Source organism: Haematobia irritans, chromosome 2, assembly GCF_050003625.1.
Source record: "Haematobia irritans isolate KBUSLIRL chromosome 2, ASM5000362v1, whole genome shotgun sequence".
In the NCBI taxonomy this organism is placed as follows: domain Eukaryota; kingdom Metazoa; phylum Arthropoda; class Insecta; order Diptera; family Muscidae; genus Haematobia; species Haematobia irritans.
The window spans coordinates 210,600,818-210,625,682 of NC_134398.1; the positions used below are offsets into that span (position 1 = coordinate 210,600,818).

At 28.8% G+C, this 24,865-nt stretch overlaps 1 protein-coding gene across 1 annotated transcript; it reads right to left on the reverse strand.

Moving 5' to 3' along the window:
* Positions 1 to 15,170: 15,170 nt before the first annotated feature.
* On the reverse strand, positions 15,171 to 23,766 carry LOC142225262 (uncharacterized). The gene is made up of 6 exons (XM_075295035.1): positions 23,739 to 23,766; positions 23,401 to 23,529; positions 16,052 to 16,563; positions 15,705 to 15,958; positions 15,248 to 15,344; positions 15,171 to 15,197 (listed from the first exon to the last, which is right to left on the reverse strand). The coding sequence occupies exons 1-6, from the start codon at positions 23,764 to 23,766 to the stop codon at positions 15,171 to 15,173; spliced, it is 1,047 nt and encodes a 348-aa protein (XP_075151150.1).
* Positions 23,767 to 24,865: the final 1,099 nt, after the last annotated feature.

Here is a 24,865-nt window from a genome sequence, read left to right on the forward strand (position 1 = left end):
AAATTTTGTCAAAATGTTATTTTTATATAAAATTTTGTCATAATTTTATTTTCGTTTTGTTTGTTATTGTTGGTTTATTCTTCAATCATTGTTGTTGTTTTTGATTTCAGCTTAAAACCATGCATTGACTAAACTACAAGTGTATCTTACCAACAGAGGAAAAGTATGCTTGTCAAATTTATTTGGGAAAAGCATACATTTCCTCAGTTGGTTAAGCTACACTTGTAATTTAGTCAATTCATGGCTTTGTATAAAATTTTGTCAAAATTTTATTTTCATAGAAAATTTTATCAAAATTTTATTTCTATGTTGTTATTTTTATATAAAATTTTGTTAAATTTTGCCCCTATCGCATACACCACATTCTTCGGTATTACGATCATAAGAGTCCGCGTGGTCTGAAATAGAGCTACCATCTGGTCGATCGACTGGACCAGATTTGCTGGATCGGCTAGTTTCACCCTCTGGATCTTATCCCGCATATTAGCAAAACCCTTTGTTAGGATTTCGATCCGCTGGAAGAAACCTGCTGGATCTCTCAGATATTTGAATTGACACTCTGCAGCACCTTTGCAGAATCTTCAGTTTGGGGATACTCCGAATGCGTTTGGGGTTTGAGAAGATCCACTCCGTCGACGGCTACCGCTTCGAGAGATCATATTCCCCTAGATGACTGGTTAAATTTTCTCGCTGGCAAGTTGGTCGATCCCTTTCGTGAATCTTAATATCGGCTGGAGTTCTTCTCCGGCCATCGCCTTTTATCTTCATAGGGAAGTTAACACATATGTCGGAAATCTGACCCCGTAAATCTTACGCGCTCTTGTATTCTCCCACATTCTTAATATTGGTGCATAAAATGGAGAAAAAGAAGATGGGTCCTTGAAAAACTAGAAACTTCTTCTTTTAATGCTTTGATGTAAACAAAACAAAAGCTTTTAAAACCTTTTTCCTTCAATGTCCATATTCAAAATAATTTCTTCACTGGTTATTGGTGGAGTTTACATGGTAAAAGTTGGTACAAACTTTTCTGTATTTTTTTAGGTAAATTTTATTGCTTTTTTCTTGTTTCATGCTAAATTTATTCTTTTTTATATTAAAACGGTGAAAATTTGATTTTTTTCTGCAACTGCAAAAAAGAAAATAAAAACTTCGTAGAAAGCGAGGAAAAATTTAAATTTAAAAGAGCATCTGCTCTTAATAGAAGACAACAATGCTTTTACGTTCTAAATTACACTTTATCTTATTTATTCCACTACCATATTTTTTCTGGTTTCAAATGATTCCAGCCATTAAGATTCCAATCTCTATAATATATATTGCGGCATGGTGATGGTCATTTGCAAAAATAGAAAAAAAATGTAAAGCAATAAGAGAAAATTTTAATTCCATGTTTTCTTGGATTTGTGCTTTATTTTATTTTCTAAAAAAACAGAAAAAATTTTATCATTATTTTTAGATTTTCCTTTGGCTCATTCTTAATCCAATTCTACGAATTTATACCAAAACAAAACCAAATAAACAGAGGAAATGTGTGGATGTCATCTGTGGTCAAATGTTAAATTATAAATGTTTGCCTTTCTTCCGTGCACTATCGTCATCATCAAGATGAATCCTAAGAAGTTTCTCTAACGAGAGAAACTTTCTATGGTGCCAAAGGAAAAGGATTCATAAGAAAAGTGTTTGGGTTTACTCTAATGAAGTTTAATGGTAATGACTACACAGATTAGGCTTTTATTTAATGTGAGACAAAATATGTTGAAGGTATTTGGTCATTTATATCACAACATACCACTGAATTTTATCTATTTTTCCTTTGATGGGTTTGGGAAAAGGTAAAGGATTGCCGCAGTCAGTTGTGTTGACCGTAATATTTTGAATGATTTTTTAAAAGAAATTAAAGGCAGTGCCCACCTTGTTTTGGTTTTAACCATTTTTATAGATACTGGACGCAGAATATGTTATATACATTTTAAGTGTAGGCTTTGTTTAGCTTAAGTGGCTTGGTAATTGATATTAGGTGTATTAAAATATTGGCACTTGAATGGTAAACGACCTGGCGTTTCTTAGGTCCTCAACACCATTGATCAAAGAAATAGTTTATTTTTCCTAGTTGTACTGAGTTACTTTCTCAAGAAGATCGGTTCAATTTGGAGACTCTGTATTTATACGAACAATTTTGGTTTATGGGATTCAAACAACCAACATATGCTACACGCAAATAACTCAACGGTATTTTTGCCCATTTCCAGCGGAGCGCCATCTTTAAATGATAGATACTTTGGTATTTTTTTATACCTATCTTTATAGAAAATTTTGCCAAAATTTTATTTCTACAGAAAATTCTGTAAAAATTTTATTTCTATGGAAAATTTTGTTAAAATTTTATTTCTATAGAAACTTTTGTCAAAATTCTATTTCTGTAGAAAATTTTGTGCAAATTTTCTATCTTTAGAGAACTTTGTGAAAATTTTACTTCTATAGAAAATTGTGTCAAAAATGTTGTTCAAATTTTATTTCTGTGAAGAAATATTGACAAAATTTTATTTCTATAAATATAATTGTCAAAAAAGTTTATAGAAAATTTTGTAAATTTATTTTATAAAAGATTTTGTCAAAATTTTAACTCTATGGAAAAATGTTCCAAATTTTATTTCTATGGAAAAAATTTCCAAATTTTATTTCTAAAGAAAAATTTTGTCAAAATTTTATTTCAATGAAAAATTTTATTAAAATTTTATTTCTATAGAAAATTTTATCAAAATTTTATTGTCAAAATTCTATTTCTGTAGAAAATTTTGTGCAAATTTTATGTCTTTAAAGAACTTTGTGAAAATTTTACTTCTATAGAAAATTGTGTCAAAAATGTTGTTCAAATTTTATTTCTGTGAAGAAAAATTGACAAAATTTTATTTCTACAAATATAATTGTCAAAAAAAATTTATAGAAAATTTTGTAAATTTATTTTATAAAAAATTTTGTCAAAATTTTATTTCTATGGAAAAATCTTCCAAATTTTATTTCTAAAGAAAAATTTTGTCAAAATTTTATTTCAATGGAAAATTTTATTAAAATTTTATTTCTATAGAAAATTGTATCAAAATTTTATTGCTATAGAAAATTTTGTCAAAATTTTATTGCTATAGAAAATTTTGTCAAAATTTTATTTTTATAGAAAATTTTGTTAAAATTTTTTATTTCTATAGAAAATTTTACCCAAATTTTATTTCTATACAAAATTTTGTCAAAATTTTATTTCTGTCGAAAATTTTGTCAAAATTTTAGTTCTATAGAAAAATTTTCCAAATTTTATTTCTAAAGAAAAATTTTGTCAACATTTTATTTCAATGGAAAATTTTATCTAAATTTTATCTCTATAGAAAATTTTGTCAAAATTTTATTGGTATAGAAAATGTTGTCAAAATATTTATTTCAATAAAAATTTCGCTAAAATGTTATTTCTATAGAAAATTTCGCTAGAATTTTATTTCTATAGAAAATTTTGTCATAATTTTGTTTCTAAGGAAAATTTCGCCAAAATTTTATAAAAATTTATGTCTATAAAAATGTTGTTAAATTTTTATTTCGGTAGAAAATTTTGTCCAAATTTTATTTCTATAAAAATTTGTTAAATTTTTATTTTTATAGAAAATTTTTTTCAAAATTTTATTTCTTAAGAAAATTTTGCCAAAAATTGTATTTCTATAGAAAATTTGGTCAATATTTTTTATTTCTATAGAACATTTTATTCAAATTTTATTTCTATAGAAAATTGTGTCAAATTTTTATTTCTATAGAAAATTTTGTCAAAAATTTATTTTTATAGAAAAGTTTGTCAAAATTTTATTTCTATAGAAAAGTTTGTCAACATTTAAACATTCTGTGTTTGGGTATAACAGAGTACGGTTGGAGTCAGCGGGGATGAGCGGGGATTACCTTTACCTGTGTGAGATGAACCGAGTGATCATGGATCTCTCATGAGCCGAAGATAAACCAAAAGCTTTATGACAAATCAATTGGTTTATCGCTCCCAGAAAAGATGACCAAAGATGACGATAAAACCATGGATATATATAAATGAAACAGCAATTAGGGAATGGACTGTATTTAAAGATTGTGTTTTATTTTCTTTGGTCGACTTCTTACCAGTAGGTGTTCGTAGTTACAGGGATGAAAAGCAAGTGACTTATAAAGGAAATACTATTTTCAAAATGGCTTAGTGATTTTATGGATAAAACTTAATTTAATTGTCTGATTACTCATCTACCAATGCGACACTGTAGACAGAAATTCATTTGGGGATTTTTATACTAATCTAGAAATTCATGTATTGATTAGGGTTTTCGTTTCAACGTAAACATATAGAAAATTTTGTCAAAATTTTATTTCTATAGAAAATTTTGTCAAAATTGTATTTTTATAGAAAATTTTGTCAAAATGTTATTTCTATAGAAAATGTTGTCAAAATTTTATTTCTATAGAACATTTTGTCAAGATTTTATTTCTATGGAAAAATTTTCCAAATTTTATTTCCAAAGAAAAATTTTGTGAAAATTTTATTTCAATGGAAAATTTTATCAAAATTCTATTTCTATAGAAAATTTTATCAAAATTTTATTGCTATAGAAAATTTTGTCAAAATTTTATTTTTGTTGAAAATTTTGTCAACATTTTAGTTCTATGGAAAAATTTTCCAAATTTTATTTCTAAAGAAAAATTTTGTCAAAATTTTATTTCAGTGGAAAATTTTATCAAAATTTTATTTCTATAGAGAATTTTGTCAAAATTTTAGTTCTATAGAAAATTTTGTCAAAATTTTAGTTCTATAGAAAAATTTTCCAAATTTTATTTCTAAAGAAAAATTTTGTCAAAATATTATTTCAATGGAAAATTTTATCAAAATTTTATTTCTATTGCAAATTTTGTCAACACTTTATTGCTATAGAAAAATTTGTCAAAATATTTATTTCAATAAAAAATTCGCTAACATTTTATTTCAACAGAAAATGTCGCTAGAATTTTATTTCTATAGAAAATTTTGTCATAATTTTGTTTCTAAGGAAAATTTCGCCAAAATTTTTATAAAAATTTATATCTACAAATATTTTGTTAAATTTTTATTTCCGTAGTAAATTTTGTCCAAATTTTATTTCTATATAAATTTTGTTAAATTTGGTCAAATTTAAATTTCCATAGAAAATTTTCTCGAAATTTTATTTCTATACAAAATGTTGTCAAAATTTTATTTCCATAGCAAATTTTGTCAAAACTTTATTTCCATATCAAATTTTATCAAAATTTTATTTCTATAGAAAATGTTGTCAAATTTTTTTATTTCTATAGAAAATTTTATCCATATTTTATTTCTATAGAAAATTATGGCAAACTTTTATTTCTATAGAAAATTTTGTCAAAATTTTAGTTCTATAGAAAATTTTGTCAAAATTTTAGTTATATAGAAAAATTTTCCAAATTTTATTTTTAAAGAAAAATTTTGTCAAAATTTTATTACAATGGAAAATTTTATCAAAGTTTTCTTTCTACATTTTCCTAATTTTGTTTCTAAAGAAAAATTTTGTCAAAATTTTATTTGAATGGAAAATTTTATCAAAATTTTATTTCTATAGAAAATTTTGTCAAAATTTTATTGCTATAGAAAATTTTGTCAAAATATTTATTTCAATAAAAAATTCGCTAAAATTTTATTTCTATAGAAAATTTCGCTAGAATTTTATTTCTACAGAAAATTTTGTCATAATTTTGTTTCGAAGGGAAATTTCGACAAAATTTTTATAAAAATTTTATATCTATAAAAATTTTGTTAAGTTTTTATTTCGGTAGAAAATTTTGTCCAAATTTTATTTCTATAAAAATTTTGTTAAATTTTTATTTCGGTAGAAAATGTTGTCCAAATTTTATTTCTATAAAAATTTTGTTAAATTTTTATTTTGCTAGAAAATTTTGTCCAAATTTTATTTCTATAGAAAATTTTCTCAAAATTTTATTTCTATACAAAATTCTGTCAAAATTTTATTTCTATAGGAAATTTGGTCAAAATTTTATTTCTATAGGTAATTTTGTAAAAATTTTATTTCTATAGAAAATATTTTCAAAATTTTATTTCTATAGAAAATTTTGTCAAAATTTTATTTCTATAGAAAATTTTGTCAAAATTTTATTTCTATAGAAAATTTTGTCAAAATTTTATTTCTATAGAAAATTTTGTCAAAATTTTATTTCTATAGAAAATTTTGTCAAAATTGCATTTCTATAGAAAATTTTGACAAAATTATATTTTCATCGAAAATGTTGTCAAAATTTAATCAAAATACAAAATTTTGTCAAACATTCTAAAACTTCTAAAAGAATATCTCTTGCAGTGTATACGGGGGTTGTCTATAATCTTTTGGCATTAGGCTACCCCAGTGTTACAATCTGCCAACTGAGAGCTCTATGGTTTAGCCACTAAAAAAAATTAATATTTCGATGAAAATCCTCGAAAATTTTAAATTTTTATATGAAAACTTATTTTGGTCATATCTCCTTAAATATGCGTCCTGGTGCGAGAAGGATGTTAAGTTGTGACCAACCCAATAATTTCTATAAAAATTTGAAACTTTTATATCAAAAACTTATTTTGGCCATATCTCCTTAAATATGCCCAAGAGCTTAAAGGACGTTTATTCGTGACCACCGCTAAAAAAATCAAAATTTCGATTAAAATCCTCGTAAAATTATCTGATTTTTCTTGTTCTGGAAACCATTGTCGACCTTGATATTTCAATCAAGGGAGTATATTTCTATTAAGAAGTGAATTTCAGATGAAAACTCGCTTAATTACTTATTTTGTAATTGATAGGTGTAGCACCAATCATGTATCTTGTTTCTTTACATATCTTAGCTTTATTCAAATTGTCCGAACTTACATGGTCGGACAAGTCCAGGACATTACCGACAATAGGCCTTCCAGTGCGTCGGGCATCTTTGATGTCGAAATAATCGGAACGGAATCGTTGAAATGAAACAAAAAAACGCATTATCGGGCTCACAAATTCAATTCTTATTTCAGCGACCTGGCTGGCATTTAATTAAATTGAATTCAATTCATCTACCAATATGACTTATTGAGCGTAGAATGAGTCAACAGCTCTTTCCCGTTATTGTTTTTCATCCAACTCTTGCCTTTCCAAATGAAAAAGGCAAAGAAAATCAGGTATAAACATGAATACAGTGAAACCTCTGAAAATTTGATATTACTGAAAAGTAGAAAAGAAGAAGAACGACTGGTCTTATTGTGGCCCACACAAAGGCACCCGTTAGCGGTCTCTTTTGATATATTTCACTGTTCATAACATAAACATACGTCGTCCATAGACCATCGTCTCTTCTTAATATTTTCCTCAAAGAAAAAAAGGCGTTTCGTTTTTTTTTCCTCAACCCAATGCTCAGTCACCTCTGAAAAAGTACAAATCACGAAATCTTTGTTGGAAATAAAAATTTCCAAAAATCACACGAATTGGCCACCATGCAGTAAATTTCACTGACTACAAATTTGTTTTCCTACTTCAATAGGATTTTCTTGCAGTTGCCACGAAATAGAAAACAAATATTTTTTATACGTTTTTTCCACTCGAAATGAAATGAACCAATGCCACCACCATATTCAACAGCTGCCAGCAACAATTTATATTCGGTCAAAGTGCAATTTTGTTGTGATAGTGAAAATGAAACACAAAAAACGAATCCACTTCAATTTCGTTTGCTCCCATTTTGTTATGCCAAAGCACCCACATTTCGCTCCATTTGTGGAAGTGAATGAAGATTTGCTTTGGGAAACGAAAAGCAAAGACCATAGAAAATGCATTGGTTGGTAAAGTCATCAGGAATTCTGGAAACGAAGTACAAATGTTACATGGAGTTGGTGTAGCATTGTGGTTTCGAAGATATTTTTTGGGCAATTGCAGTGAGAAGAATTATTACAACCCTATGGGTTCTATTGGATATGAAACATTCCGTAACATAGTGGAAATCATGTATATTTAAAAGGGCATGCAAAAGGGTATATTTTTTAAACATAATTCAGGGCATATGAAGTTCCCGACGCCCAAAAAAGCGAACCCATTACGGCATTAAAACAATTTCACTTTATTTGCGTTCAGGTAAATTTGTATGTTTTATTTAAAATTTTCTTAAAATGAGAAACTTTCGTTCACTTTATTAATACTGTACTTAGGTAATAGGAAACTGTTTATCTTTTATAATATGGGCGCTTGTAATACAGTTTAATTAACAATTTCTTGGTTGGTTCTCACTTGCATATTTAGAAATCTCCATAAATTTTGGCAATGATTTTTCGTATTGAAATTCGTGATTGCTATGTTGGTTTACTATTAAGTACCAGGGTGCGTATTCGTATTGAAGACTTGATTTTATTCTTCATACGACATAGTGTACGGTATTTAACACGAGAGTGTAGCAGGGATGGAATATGCAGTACTATAGTATTTTGTTCAATACTTTTTCAGTACCATAGTATCTCCGCGAATGATTTAGTACCTTTTGTGTGGGAGCCACCGTGGTGCAATGGTTAGCATGCCCAGTCGTGGGTTCGATTCCTGCTTCGACCGAACACCAAAAAGTTTTGCAGCGGTGTATTATCCCACCTCAGTAACGCTGGTGACATTTCTGAGGGTTTCAAAGCTTCTCTAAGTAGTTTCACTGCAATGTGGAACGCCGTTCGGACTCGGCTATAAAAAGGAGGTCCCTTGACATTGAGCTTAACTTGGAATCGGGCAGCACTCAATGATAAGAGAGAAGTTCACCAATGTGGTATCACAATGGACTGAATAGTCTAAGTGAGCCTGATACATCGGGCTGCCACCTAACCTAACATAAACTTTTGTGTAAACATTTTTGAGCCCATATGAGATATATGATACAATAGAAAATCTCGATTTTGTAAAAGCCATAGTCAAAAACACGATTTTCTTGAATTTCAAGAATCTTTTAGTCAAAAAAGCATGTGCTTCTACATTACGCTTCCACACGAACACTTTCTATATAAGGAATTATCGATCGCATTCTAAAATAATGCGAACTAATACAGTCACGGTCGAAACTTGAGACAAAAATAATCCAACAACATTTGGAAAATATCTTTCCAAAAAAAATATTATTTTGCAAAAATTTATTCCTTCAGAAAGTTTTGTAAAAATTTTATTGCATTTTATTTCTATAGAAAATTTTGTCAAAGTTTTATTGCTTTAAAAAAATTTGTCAAAATTTTATTTCTATAGAAAATTTTATATCTTTTTTTTCAAAATTTTATTTCTGTAGAAAATTTTGTTAAAATGTTATTTATATAGAAAATTTTGTCAAAACTTTATTTCTTTAAAAATTTTTGTTATTTTTTTTTTTCATTTTATTTTTATAGAAGATTTTGTCAAAATTTTATTTCTGTAAAAAATTTTGTCAAATTTTTTTTTTTTGGAAAATTTTATTTTTATAGAAAATTTTGTCAAAATTTTTTCAAAATCTTACTTTTTTTAATTTTATTTTTATAGAAAATTTTGTCAAAATTTTATTTCTATAGAAAATTTTGTCAAAATGTTATCTTGTTTTTTAAATTTTATTTTTTATAGAAGATTTTGTCAAAATTTTATTGCTATAAAAAATTTTGTCAAAATTTTATTTCTATAGAAAATTTTGTCAAAATCTTATTTCTATAGAGAATGTCAAAATTTGATTGCTATAAAAAATTTTGTCAAAATTTTATTTCTATAGAAAATTTTGTCAAAATCTTACTTTTTTTAATTTTATTTTTATAGAAGATTTTGTGAAAATTTTATTTCTACAGAAAATTTTGTCAAAATTTTATTTCCATAGAAAATTTTGCAAAAACTAATTTCTATAGAGAATGTCAAAATTTGATTGCTATAGGAAATTTTGTCAAAATTTTATTTCTACAGAAAATTTTGTCAACATTGTTTTCAATAGAAAATTATGTCAAAATTTTATTTCTATAAAAAATATTGTCAACATCTTTTCTATAGAAAATTTTGTCAAAATTTAATTTTTGTTTGTGTAGAAATTTTATTTCTATATAAAATTTTGTCAAAATTTTATTTTTATAGAAAATCTTGTCAAAATTTTATTAATATAGAAAACTTTGTCAACACTTTATTTTTATAGAAAATTTTGTCAATTTTTTTTTTTGAAAAATTTATTTTTATAGAAGATTTTGTCAAAAATGTATTTTTATAGAAAATTTTGTCAAAATCTTATTTCTATAGAAAATTTTGTCAACATTTTTTTTCTATAGAAAAATTTGTCAAAATAATTTTCTATGGAAAATTTTGTCAAAATTGTATTTTTAAAGAAAATTTTGTCAATTTCTTTTTTTTTTTAATTTTATTTTTATAGAAGATTTTGTCAAAAATTTATTTATATAGAAAATTTTGTCAAAATTTTATTTTTATAGAAAATTTTGTCAACATTGTACTTCTTAGAAAAATTTGTCAAAATTTAATTTTTTTTTGAAATTTTTGTTTTGTTGGTTTCGTCCAGTCGTTTTGTTTTTAAATTCATATATCATCTGTGATGTGCATTTAGACTGATTGTCTGTAGGTACACATAGTGTACCGTAGTTTATGTAATGATATAATGGCATTTTATTTGTATAGAAGAAAATTTTATTTTTATAGAAGATTTTATTAATATAGAAAAATTTTATTAATATAGAAAACTTTGTCAACACTTTATTTTTATAGAAAATTTTGTCAATTTTTTTTTTTTGAAAAATTTATTTTTATAGAAGATTTTGTCAGAAATTTATTTTTATAGAAAATTTTGTCAAAATCTTATTTCTGTAGAAAATTCTGTCAACATTTTTTTTTCTATAGAAAAATTTTTCAAATTAATTTTCTATGGAAAATTTTGTCAAAATTGTATTTTTAAAGAAAATTTTGTCAAATTCTTTTTTTTTTTTTAAATTTTATTTTTATAGAAGATTTTGTCAAAAATTTATTTATATAGAAAATTTTGTCAATTTTTTTTTTATAGAAAATTTTGTCGACATTGTATTTCTGTAGAAAAATTTGTAAAAATTTAATTTTTTTTGAATTTTTTTTTTTTTTTTTTGGTTTCGTCCAGTCGTTTTGTTTCTAAATTCATATATCATCTGTGATGCGCATTTAGACTGATTGTCTGTACGTACACATAGTGTACCGTAGTACACGTAATGATATAATGGCATTTTATTTTTATAGAAGATTTTGTCAAAAATTTATTTCTATAGAACATTTTGTCAACATTTGATTTCTATAGAAAATTTAGTCAACATTTTTTTTCTATAGAAAATTTTGTCAAAATTTTATTTATTATTTTTTTTTAAATTTTTATTTCTATAGAAAATTTTGTCAAATTTTCTTATATTGCAAATTGTGTCAAAATTTTATTTCTATAGAAAATATTGTTAAAAATTGATTTAAAAAAAAATTCTTTTCCTTTTCCTCTGTTGGTTAAGCTACACTTGTAGTTTAGTCAATGCATGGTTTTAAGGTGAAATCAAAAAACAACAACAATGCTTAAAGAACAAAACCAACATAACAAAACAAAACGAATAAAAAAATGAGGAGACACGCTCAAAAAACCCAGCCAACTGCACTCAAATCGATGATTTGACAGTGGCATAGGAAAAGAGATATGTTTGTACGAATTTATTTCGGCATAAGCCAGCTATCATGCAAAACCTTTTTTCGGAAGGTTCAAGTGTGGTTCATTGTTGGGTTTATTCTGATAATTGGTTGATAGTTTTGCTGCAAACAGATGATGCTGATGAGGAATGTGGTAATTCCGGAACGTGCGTCCATCTAACCATCTTGCAGTCTATAGGGCTTTGCCCAAATAAATTTGACAAACATTCATTTCCTCTGTTGGTTAAGCTACACTTGTAGTTTAGTTAATGCATGGTTTTAAGCTGAAATCAAAAAACAGCAACAATGCTATAAAAAATTTTGTAAAAATTTTATTTCTATAGAATATTTTGTCAACATTTTGTTTCTATGGGAAATTTTGTCAAAATCTCATTTCTATAGAAAATTTTGTCAAAATTTTATTTCTATAGCAAATTTTTTCAACATTTGTTTCAATACAAAATTTTGTCAAAAAAAAAATTTTTTTTGAGAATTTTATTTTTATAGAAGATTTTGTCAAAATTTTATTTCTGCTGAAAATTTTGTCAACATTTATAGAAAACAACATGTATCGAAAATTTTGTCGAAATTTATTTTTCTTTTATATTTGTTTTATTTCTATAGAAATTTATTTTTATTTATATCCAGGAATTTTATGAAGTACTGCGAATTCTACCAATGTACCAAATAGTAGATTTTTACCAACTGTGGCAACCGTAACTAAAATAATACGATAGTCTTTGTAAGCGGATATAAAACTTAAAAATATATTTAAAATTTGAGGAGTAGACAAACAAAATTTTACTTTCTTTAAAATTCAGTCTAGAGGAGCTCTTCACAATAATCATCCAGTACACACACACAATTTTTTTCTGATTCAATTACAAAACTAATTGATCTAAATAATTTCTTAATTGAAATGTCTTCAATCACAGAAATTTTTTTTTTTTTTTTTTTTTTTTTTTTTATTTAAGCAATTATTGTACAAACTTCATGCTTAACTTATACTACAACTAGTCTCTAGCTAATAAAGGACTAACCAGTAGTTCAAATGTTGGTGTCGATAGACGTAATAGTAAAATTATCTTAGTTCAAGAAATTATTGAATTAAGAAAATGCATGTAAAAAAAAAAAATATTTGGTTATGTAGTTCGGTTTTATGTAGTAAAACGTGTAATTAGATCTCGAGGATAAAATCGCCTTAGTCTTCTAGGTTGATCTGAAGGTTCTAGTAATTTTACAGCTTCACGGTTTACGTGTTGCTGAAGACGCATATAGTGTTTTTGGGCGTATCTTGAGATTTCCTCATTAACTGTACTTATTTGTAAGTCTCGATGCAGGTCCTTATTTCGGACATACCATGGAGCATTAACTGCTGATCTTATTGCTTTGTTCTGAAATTTTTGAATTTTTGCTATAGCACTATTTGATGCACAACCCCAAAGTTGAATACCATATAGCCATATTGGCTTTAGTGTTTGCTTATATATTAGGAGTTTATTATCATTTGAGAGAACGGAATTTCTGCCCATTAACCATTGTAAGTTACGATATTTGATATCCAATTCTTCACGTTTTTTATCGATATGGTCTTTCCAAGTTAATTTGGAATCCAGTATAAATCCAAGATATTTTGCGGAATTTGTATGTGGTACTTGTTCTGTGTTTATGTATAGAGGCTTATATTGCGTAGTGATTTTTGCAAAGTCGACGTGTAGAGATTTGCTGCTGTTCAATTTAAGACCCCATTCAGTTGTCCATTGATAAACTTTGTTGAGGCCTTCTTGGAGTTGGCTTATGGACTCATCCGTGTTTCTCCCCGAAGACATTAACACCGTATCATCGGCAAATGTTCCTATGAAGCACCTTTCGGTTACAGGCATATCATAAGTATATAATAGATATAATAATGGGCCAAGAATGCTGCCTTGTGGTACCCCTGAATATATTGGGTAGAGTTTTGTAAATTCATCGTCATGACGTACTCTATAAAAGCGGTTACTGAGGTATGAACCTAAGATTTCACAGTAATTTTTTGGAAGCAACCTTTCAAGTTTGCTAAGAAGACCTTCATGCCACACACCGTCAAAAGCCTGAGAAATGTCCAAGAAAACAGCAGAACAAACTTGCTTATGTTCAAAAGCGTAATTAATATTTTCAGTTACCCTATGTACTTGTTCGATTGTAGAGTGCTGTTTGCGAAAGCCAAATTGGTGGTCAGGTATAATATCCCTCGAATGGACAAAGTACTCCAGTCTTTTTCGGAATAATTTTTCAAAGAGCTTCCCTATAACTGGTAGAAGTGATATAGGTCTATATGAGCTGGGATCATGAGGGTTTTTGCCCGGTTTTGGTATCATGACTATTTCTGCAACTTTCCAGCAGCTAGGCACGTATTTCAATTTTAGTACAGCGTTCATTATTGTGGTCAAGCGCGCGAAACCATGATATGGTAAGTTTTTAAGGACATCACTCTTTAATTGGTCGAAACCACCAGATTTGTTGTTTTTGAGTTGTTTGACCTCATTCCACACTTCTCTAAAAGAAATGTTGTCAATAGGAATTTCGGCATGGATCGATTGTTGGTGAAGATTTTGATTTGCATTATTTGGTATTTGCGTATAATTTGAAAATATAGATTGTAGGTTTTGTGCGAACTCATCTGCTTGTTCAATGCTGCTCTTAGCCCATTTTCCGTTCCTTTTTAATATTGCTACTTTTTGTACTGCTGGTCTATTTTTTAGATTTACTGCCTTCCAAAGGGAGTGGTCTGAGTTTTTGTTTGGGGCAAGGTTTGACAAGAACCTATGGAAATTTTGATCCTTGTGTTTTTTTGTCAGCCTGCTTAATTTTTTGGTAGCATTATTTAACATAGTTTTGTCTTCAGGTGACCGTGTTTGTTGCCATCTTTTCCTAAGCATTCTTTTGAGTTTGATTTGATTTATTATATGTTGCGGATAAGAACACATATTAGTTACATTATATGGTTCTGGTGTACTATGCCACGCAGCATTTTGTATCAGGTTTGTGAACGCCTCCACTTCTTCTTCGAATTCATTCGAATTTGTAATCGGCGAATGACTAATGGACTTTGTGATTATGTGTCTAAAGTAATTCCAATCAGTTCTTTTGTTTGTCATTCCATAATTAGTTTGTGTAACTGTTGGTCTGCTTAAATAATACAAATAGATGGGTGAATGGTCAGAGCTAAGTTCATGACCATCTTCTATTCTAAGTTTACTAGGGGGAATTTTTTTGGTAATAAAAAAATCAATTAGATCTGGAATTTTTGACACATCTGCCGGCCAGTACGTTGGCTTTCCCGTTGATACTACTGCACATCCAGTAAGCTGCACTGCGCGATACAGTTCTCTACCTTTGGGTGTTGTTAATCTAGAACCCCATTGGATATTCTTTGCGTTGAAGTCTCCTCCCATAATAAATGTATGTTTGTGTGAATTTAAAATATCCTTATATTGTTCAAATTTTATGTTGTGCCTTGGAGGACTGTATAATGATGAAACAGACATTAGTATTTTGTTTATATCAAGTGTTACGGTTGTAACTTGGAATTCTTCTAATGATATTGTATTTTCCGGCCAGTGTTTAATAGATTTTTTGATCAAAATAGCACTTCCTCCCCTAGCTGTGTTGCTAGGGTGATCAGAATGAAAAAGGTTATAGTTTTTAATATTCAGGTATGAATCTTTAACAAAGTGTGTTTCGCTTATGAGACATATGTCAATATTTTTCTCATGTAAAATGAACCGAAGTTCGTTTATATGCCTTAAAAGGCCATTAGCGTTCCATTGCATAATTTTTAGTGATGACTCCATCTAAGCAAGAGTACCGAAAAAATTCTCCTCTAGCATATTTAATCTAGTGTCAAGAGATTTATTAAAAGTTTCAATCGCCTCTAATTTCGCAAGGATTTTGGACAAAGTGTTTTCGTAAGAGCCTTTGCTAGCACTTATCTTCTGCGTGTTGTTTGATTTAGTCATCTCTGAATATGACTTCCTAGTTAATGGTGGAACGGTGGAATTTATTCCTGATTTGTGAATTACTTGTTGTGGTATTTTATTCGAATTTGCATTTCTATTTTGATTTTTTAGTTTTTGATTGCGTAGCTTTTGAAGTTCCTTTGCAACGATACAACCTCTGTAGCTAGCAGGATGTTGTTCGCCGCAGTTGCAGCATTTCGGGAGAAACACCGAAGGTTTTTCGCAAGTTTTAGTTTCGTGCTTTCCTGCACATCTAGCGCATCGGGACTGTTTAGAACAGTAATTTTTTGTATGGTTATACCCCTGACAGTTCTTACACTGTGGTATATGTTTTGGGAGTTTTATTGCTTCGATTTTTACAATCGTATTAAGAATTTGCTTAATATCATATATTTTCTGTATGTTTTCTGTAGGGTGAAAACTTAAGACAAATAAATCGAGAGGATCTTTTGTATAATAATGTGTTTTGTTAAAAGCATTTATAATATTGAAACCCTGTTCTTTCAAATCAGTAATAATATCAATAGGATCACAAGTGTGATGCAAATTCTTCGCTATGACACGTATAGGACGATCATGTTTATTTTCATATGAGTGCCATTGAATTTTGGCTTCGTTAAGAGCTTTCGTTACCTCTCTATAATCGTTAGCCTCAAAAGTCGAAATTTTTTGGGATTGTTTGTCTATTTGTTTTGTAATAAAGCCATTTGCGGCTTTTGATTTAATTACATTTCGAAGTGCTCCGAAGTTTTCCATTGAGCTTACTATTATTGGAGGTGGACGAACAGGTTTTTGTTGCTTTTTCGAAGCTGCTTCCGTTCCATCAATATCATCAGTAGGTACTGATTCAGTTATGGGTGGTGTAGATGGTTCTACATTTTTGTTTGAAATTTTTCGTGCCTTTTTATCATTTTTTCTTTTTTTCATAAGGATCCACTCAGTTTCCCTTGCTAATTCTTCCTCATCCGTTGCATAAACTGTTTGTTGTTCTATGCCCGATTCCATGTTTACTTCGTTGTTTGCGCTTGAAGGAGGCTCCCCTCTTTGTTCATTAGTTCCATAATTAGAATTTTTTGTTTGCATTCCTGCAAATTGAGATCGCAGTGCTTCATTTTCTTGATGGAGTTGGTTGCATACACTTTCCAATAGTTTTATTCTTTCTAAAAGTTCAATATTATGTTGTTCTAACTCTTTGAGTTTGGAGACTCTGAATTGGCTTATGCTATTCCTTGGATTTGCACTCGGTGTGCCATCCATTTTCAAAAGTAACAGTCAATACTTTTGTTTGTATTACTACCCGGTTCATTATATCATGTAACTGACAATAAACTTGGCAGCACTGTTCTTGCCACTATTATGCGTAACACGAACAGATGTTTGATTTTATATTTACTTTTCTGTCTCTGTCAGATTGTTTATCGTAAAAATCGTGTTTTGTTTATGTTATTATTTAATAATTTATTTTGCGATTTAATCAGTGTGTACCACACCAAAACAACTATCTTCACCACCAGGAGTTCAACTCGCGGCGCGATTTGTTTCAATAATTACTTTGTGTTGCAAAAGTTATTATTTTAGACAAAATTTCTTAGACGAAGTATGAGCGTTTATATGCAGGTATTACTACGAACAGTGTTCCGAATCGAAAAAAAAAATCACAGAAATGATAGATAGTATCAATTAAATAATTAATTCATCCAATTAAAAAATTAATTGATACTATTAATTTTAGTGATTGACTTTAGTTGCAAATAAACAAATTTTGGTAATCAATGAAGTTTTTAATTGAATATTCTTTAAAACTCAATTAAGACCTTAAAGGAATTGTGTGAATGGAATTTTTGTTGAAATATATACCGTTTTTGTACTTTCTTAAAAATTTTATTATCCATTCCTGAGGTGTAGTATTTCTGGGTACACGTCACATCTACTTACTAGAGGTGTGCACGTGAGTAATAGTTTACTCACGCTCATGCACACTCACGAAAAAAAAATTTGTACTCACGCACACTCACGCACGAAAACGTCGTGACTCACGAAAAATACCGTGACTTACGAAAAATATCGTGACTCACGAATAATTTTATGATTAATTTACCTTAACGAAGTGTCTGAAAACATGAGCATTACTAAAATCGAGAGTGTTATTAAACTCTTAACATCCCAGGTGTCACTAAAATTGTAATTGAATTTATCTCTTAAGCGTTTTATGTTGGCGAGCAGGAATATTTTCGTGAGTGTTACTTACGTTACTCACGCACATTCACGAATATATTATTTTCGTGACTCACGCTCACGCACGACATTTTGGTTTGTTAATCACGCTCACGCACACTCACGCTGTTGTCATTAGCGTGACTCACACACGAATCACGAAAATGTTCGTGAGCCACGACAATTTCGTGTCACGTACACACCGCTACTACTTACCCAGGTTTTGCTAGGTTATTTTTAAATTGGTAACAAATTACCAATGAAAAGAAATCTTATTTGCTTTTGCCAGGGCTTGGTTTGCAACAAGAGCTAAATTTTAAGTGCAGAAGAAATATAGATACCCTGAAAAAATTTGAAGTTTTTCTTAAGTCTCTTTTCTAATATAGGCTTCATAACATGCAATTTAAAAGACAATTTTAAGAAGCTTTTATATATTTATATATTTTACCATCGGCAACTACTACCACAATTCATTAAATTTGATTGTGGATGACAAGCTTTAGTAGAAATTTGTACACAATTCATGGCGCCATATAGATTTATTTTACTTATTTTATTCGTAAGATTTATATTTATTTATACACCTACTATATCCTGTGGCCCAGGCTAGGCATTTTCCAGAATATTTCGTAAATTTTTGTACCTAATTAATTTTTATTTATTTTCCAATTTTTTTTTGCAGATTTATATTCAGCTTGCAAATCAAAAAATTTCTTCTGAAAGGTAAGCAAACAACGCCTATACATAATATTTTTATTTATATTAATTAATTTGTCTATTATGATGTGAGAATTGAAAACCATCAAGGTAGTCCCGCTAATTATTTCATTCTAAGAACTTGATATTATATTATTTTCTTTTGTTTTATGTTGTTAGGTTGACCATTGGATTGGTTAAAATACGAAGTAAAAGTCCATAATAATTTTTTTTTTTTGCAGAACAATCCTAATAAGATTTCAGCTGGGAATCTAAATGTTCTTATGAAAACACAAAACACGACAGATTTATATGGAAAAAAAACCAAAGTCAAAATTAATGTTGTGTTTTTAATACCAATCTCCATTTCATCAAGGGAAAATAAATACGAAGAAATCTATAAAGTAGATTGGACATTGTAGGCTAACTACACCAGCATTATTCAAATAAAAACTGTGGATATTTTTAATGTTTTAGATTGTAAGGTTATGTATACATCTGCCCTCTCTGAGCTATCGTGAACTCTCTAACAGCATTATCATCAAAAAAGAAAACAAATTAAAACAAATGACTTTTAAAGGGAGGGATATGATTTCAATTATTTCTATTATTTTCCTTCTTGCTCTTCTACTTTATTTAAAATATTTTCACAGGTGTGGATGATGATGATGATGAAGAATTTCTATTTTCTATTTTACTGAATAAACATTGATACAGTTTGCTGATGGTTATTGCCTGCTTAAAGTTTACAAAATAAAAGTTCTACGAAAAAGTGTTTATATGTATGTCTTACGGTTATTCTATGAAACTTCTAAAACTTAAAGTCTAAGTTAACAATGTTACAAAGTGTATGTATATAACAGTATATAACAATGTTACAAAGGATAATTTGTGAAACTTTAATGTTTACATTATAGGGAAAGATGAAATAAAGATGGTGGATGGCTGTTTTATATTTCAGTAAAAAAAAACCTGTAGCCAACAATAAAAATGTTTCTGTTTTTTTGGGTTAGCTGCATCAAAAGCAAAGAATTTTACATGGGCTTGACACAGGACGGACGTCCACCACATTTTAATAACCGTTGCACTAAATTTGCATCATTTCTTAAGTTGTGATCCAAATTCAATCAAACAATTTTTGTAATTATTTTTTATAATTTATTACTATGTTGCATGCATTCTAACTAGTATCTGAAATCTTTGAACCTCAAATATTATCAAAATTTCAAAATTTTTTCCACAAAATTTTTCACAAAATTTAAATAATTTTTATGTGAAATAAAGTTAAAGTTATTCACTAAAAATATGAAAAAAACATGTGAGTAAAGTAGAAAGTCGGGCGGGGCCGACTATATTATGCCCTAAACCACACCTACTGAATTAGTAAACATAACCATTTGAGGGGTATAATTGGCATAAGTTTGGAATATAAACCGCATTTCCATATTTAAGAACATTAAAGGGTTCATGGGAATTGTATCACAATCTAAACAGAAATGTCTCATATTAGGAGATATAGTTGGTTCTGAACCTTCAGAGTTAGCATGCCACTAATATTTAGTCCATTATTAAACAAGTAAGTAAAGTAGAAAGTCGGACGGGGCCGACTATATCATACCCTAAACCACCCTTACTGAATTAGTAATCATAAACATTTGTGGGGTAACATTGATATAGGTCTGGGAGATAAACCGCAGTTGCATATTTAAGAAAATTTAGAGGTACATGTTTATGGGTGATTTCTCACAATCTGACTATTGCTCATAGTCAATGTTGCCAGGGAAACTGTTCGGTTTACCCTACAAGGACAAAAAAGTTCCCTAGTTTCCCATACAATTTTCCCTAGAATATTTTTCGTTAAATTTAAAAAAAAATTACAAAACAAAAATGGTTCTAAGTACTTTATTATCTTAAAACATGAATATGCAACGTATATAACTTAGGATATAAATTTGTATCACCACCACGGTTGCCACAGTTGGTAGAATTCTACCCAAAATAGTATTTTTTTTTTTTGCTAAATCTCTATAAAAATAAAATTTTAGAAAAAGTTTCTATAAACAAATTTTTGTGAGAAATTTTTCTATAGAAATAAAATTTTGACAATAAATTCCATAAAAATAAAATTTTGAGAACATTTTCCATAGAAATAAAATTTTTGAGAAAATTTTTTATAGAAATAATATTAAAAAAAAATTCTATAGAAATACAATTTTGACAAAATTTTCTATAGAAATAAATTGTGGACAACATTTTCTACTAGAATAAAGTTTTGACAAAAATTTCTATAGAATTATTTGTTTGGTAGATTTGTGGTAATCTTCAAATTTTGTTAGATTTTTTTTGGCACGAGTAGTAACTGTTATTACCACACATTGTTAAAGATCAAGCCTTGCCGGCTTCTAATTTCCTCCTCTGGAGCCACCAAAATGTAAAAGTTATTACAAATTGTGTTGAGTGAAAATGTCCTACATTGTGGCCCTATGTCCCTACAAGACGCTAAATATTAGAAAAACCCTACATATAGGGAATTTCCCCTACTTCTAGCAACACTGACTGTGTTGATATTGCACCTACGGAGTTAGTATGCCACTAATATTGGGTCCATTATTAAAAAAGAGAAAATCGCTCAATTAGTGTGGGTAATAAATCCAAATTTGTAAAAATCGAGCAATATTCTTATGTAAGAGCTACAAGTACGTATAAGTATGATTGGTTAGTACATCAAAATTTGAAATTTGAGTAACATTGGTTAATAAATAAGAGTACTATGGCCAAATTTGGGAAAATCGAGCGATGCATATATATGGAAGCTATACCTAAATCTGAACCAATTTGCGTAATATTTTGCGGGTTCGATTAATACCACACCGTGGTGCAATGGTTAGCATGCCCGCCTTGCATACACAAGGTAGTAGGTTCGATTCCTGCTACTACCGAACACCAAAAAGTTTTTCAGCGGTGGATTATCCCACCTCAGTAATGCTGGCGACATTTCTGAGTGTTTCAAAGCTTCTCTATGTGGTTTCCCTGGAATGTGGAACGCCGTTCGGACTCGACTATAAAAAGGAGGTCGCTTGTCATTGAGCTTAACATGGAATCGGGCAGCACTCAGTGATAAGAGAGAAGTTCACCACAGTGGTATCACAATGGACTGAATAGTCTAAGTGAGCCTGATACATCGGGCTGCCACATAACCTAACCTAACCTAATACCACAAAAGGTTACCTTGGTCAAAATTTGAGTAAGATCAGTTAAGAAATAAGGCCTCTATGGTAAAAAAATAAGGTTATTAGGGGCGAGTTTTTCAAAATCGGGCGATACATATATGGGAGCTATATCTACATCTGAACCGATTTTGATAAAATTTTGCACATACCGTTAGTACTATAGTGGACTGGATCTGGGTTAGGACATCAACTCAGAATTTAATTCTAAGCCCATCAATATACTATACAATGGGTCTCAAACACGGTGCCACAGTTGGTAGAATTCTACGAAAGCTGGTAGATCTGTTAGTGATTGGTAGATTGGTAAGTTTTGCAAAATATTCCTCTCCACCTATGAGGTATTCCACAAATTTTCTTTAAAAATAAAATTTGGGCAAAAATTTCTATAAAATAAAAATTTTCACAAAATTGTCAATAAAAATAAAATTTTGACAAAATTTTCTATAAAAATAAAATTTTGACAAAATTTTCTATAAAAATAAAATTTTGACAAAATTTTCTGTAGAAATGAAATTTTGATAAAAGTTTGTACAGGAATAAAACTTTGGCAAAAAAGATTTTTTTGTGTGGTAGTTTTTTCATTTTACAAAATAATCCTCTCCAACTGAGAGTTACTACATAAATTTTCTATAAAATAAAAATTTGCAAGATTTTCTACAAAAATAAAATTTTGGCAAAATTTTCTATAAAAATAAAATTTTGACAAAATTTTCTATAAAAATAAAATTTTGACAAAATTTTCTATAAAAATAAAATTTTGATAAAATTTTCTATAATAATAAAATTTTAGCAAAATTTTCTATAAAATAAAATTTTGGCTAAATTTTATATAAGAATAAAATTTTGTATAAAAATAAAATGTTCACAACATTTTGTATAAAAATAATATTTTGACAAAATTTTCTATAAAAATTAAATTTTGGCAAAATTTTCTATAAGAATAAAATTTGACAAAATTTTCTTTAAAAATAAAATTTTGACAAAATTTTCTATAAAAATAAAATTTTGACAACATTTTCTAAACAAATAAAATTTTTACAAAATTTTCTATACAAATAAAATTTTGACATCATTTTCTATAAAAATAAAATTTTCACAAAGTTTTCTAAAAAAATAAAATTTTTACAAAATTTTCTGTAGAAATTAAATTCGGACAAATGTTTGTACAGGAATAAAACTTTGGCAAAAAGATTTTTTTGTGTAATAGTTTTGTTTGTTTTACTCCACAAATTTGCTATAAAATAAAATTTTGCAATATTTTCTACAAAAATAAAATTTTGGCAAAATTTTCTATAATAATAAAATTTTGGCAAAATTTTCTATAAAATAAAATTTTTGCTAAATTTTTTATACGAATAAAATTTTGCAAAAAATTTTGTATAAAAATAAAATTTTGACAAAATTTTCTATAATAATAAAATTTTGACAAAAGTGATCTCAACCCACTCCTTCTTGGCGTTACATACAAATGCACAAACTTATTATACCCTGTGCCACAGTAGTAGTGAAGGGTATGCAAATTATGTAAAACTCACTACCACATCTTCGGATTTTGCAAGAAATATTCACCTCCAGAGATAAAGGTTAAGTTACACTGTGCATAATTTAGATGATTGTTCACTTTAAAGAGAACAGCCATTGATTTTTCACCTCCTACGTTAAAGGTTAAACTCCATTGTGTATTTTTAGTAGGTGTTACTTCAATGTTCACATAAAAGTAAATACAGTCAATGGTTCTATTGAGCTACATCGCGTGTTTTTTACCTAAGTAAACTTTTCAACTACCAATATTCACATACACACGCGCGCACACACAAAGATAAACTGAAATATGGTATTCTCCCATGTGAGTAAGGTAGAGTATGTGGGTGTTTATGGTTTATGCAAAATATTCTCACTGAGCTCACACAGCTGCAATTTGGTTTTGTTATTCATTCTCTCTATCAATGTACTATTCAAACTTTAACTTTTTAACTTTAGTCATCGTTGTATATAAACTATGTCAATTCTTTGTGTCATGTGTCTGTTTCCTCTCTTGCTGTTTTATTTTAATGTACCAAATTCAATATTGAGAGCGATGGTGTTTTATTGCTTTTGTTGCCCCCCCTGTTGAAGTCAAAGGAAAAATTTGTTTACAGATTGGTTTTTTCCTTTTTTTGTTTTTCGTGAAGGGGATATTATAACCAATTTACCTCAGGTGGAAAAAAACAATATATTTTTAATTATTTTAAAATCGTGTTAGGGTTAAAAGAGATATATTCGGAATGGTGTTTTGATATAAATGGAAATGGTTAACATAGGGATTATATAATGGGCTGTGTGAAATGTCGGAATCGTAGTGAAAATATCGGATTTGAAATCATATAATAAAGGGTGATTTGTTAAGAGCTTGATAACTTTTTTTAAAAAAAAAACGCATAAAATTTGCAAAATCTCATCGGTTCTTTATTTGAAACGTTAGATTGGTCCATGACATTTACTTTTTGAAGATAATTTCATTTAAATGTTGACCGCGGCTGCGTCTTAGGTGGTCCATTCGGAAAGTCCAATTTTGGGCAACTTTTTCGAGCATTTCGGCCGGAATAGCCCGAATTTCTTCGGAAATGTTGTCTTCCAAAGCTGGAATAGTTGCTGGCTTATTTCTGTAGACTTTAGACTTGACGTAGCCCCACAAAAAATAGTCTAAAGGCGTCAAATCGTATGATCTTGGTGGCCAACTTACCGGTCCATTTCTTGAGATGAATTGTTCTCCGAAGTTTTCCCTCAAAATGGCCATAGAATCGCGAGCTGTGTGGCATGTAGCGCCATCTTGTTGAAACCACATGTCAACCAAGTTCAGTTTTTCCATTTTTGGCAACAAAAAGTTTGTTAGCATCGAACGATAGCGATCGCCATTCACCGTAACGTTGCGTCCAACAGCATCTTTGAAAAAATACGGTCCAATGATTCCACCAGCGTACAAACCACACCAAACAGTTCATTTTTCGGGATGCATGGGCAGTTCTTGAACGGCTTCTGGTTGCTCTTCACTCCA

Coding starts and splice junctions, on each gene's coding strand:
- LOC142225262 (XM_075295035.1), bottom strand. CDS start 23,766: ATGAATAACAAAACCAAATTGCAGCTGT. Junction 23,530..23,738: donor CAAAACCAAATTGCAGCTGT/GTGAGCTCAGTG, acceptor TGAACATTGAAG/TAACACCTACTAAAAATACA. Junction 15,198..15,247: donor AAGAATTCCAAGTTACAACC/GTAACACTTGAT, acceptor ATCATTATACAG/TCCTCCAAGGCACAACATAA.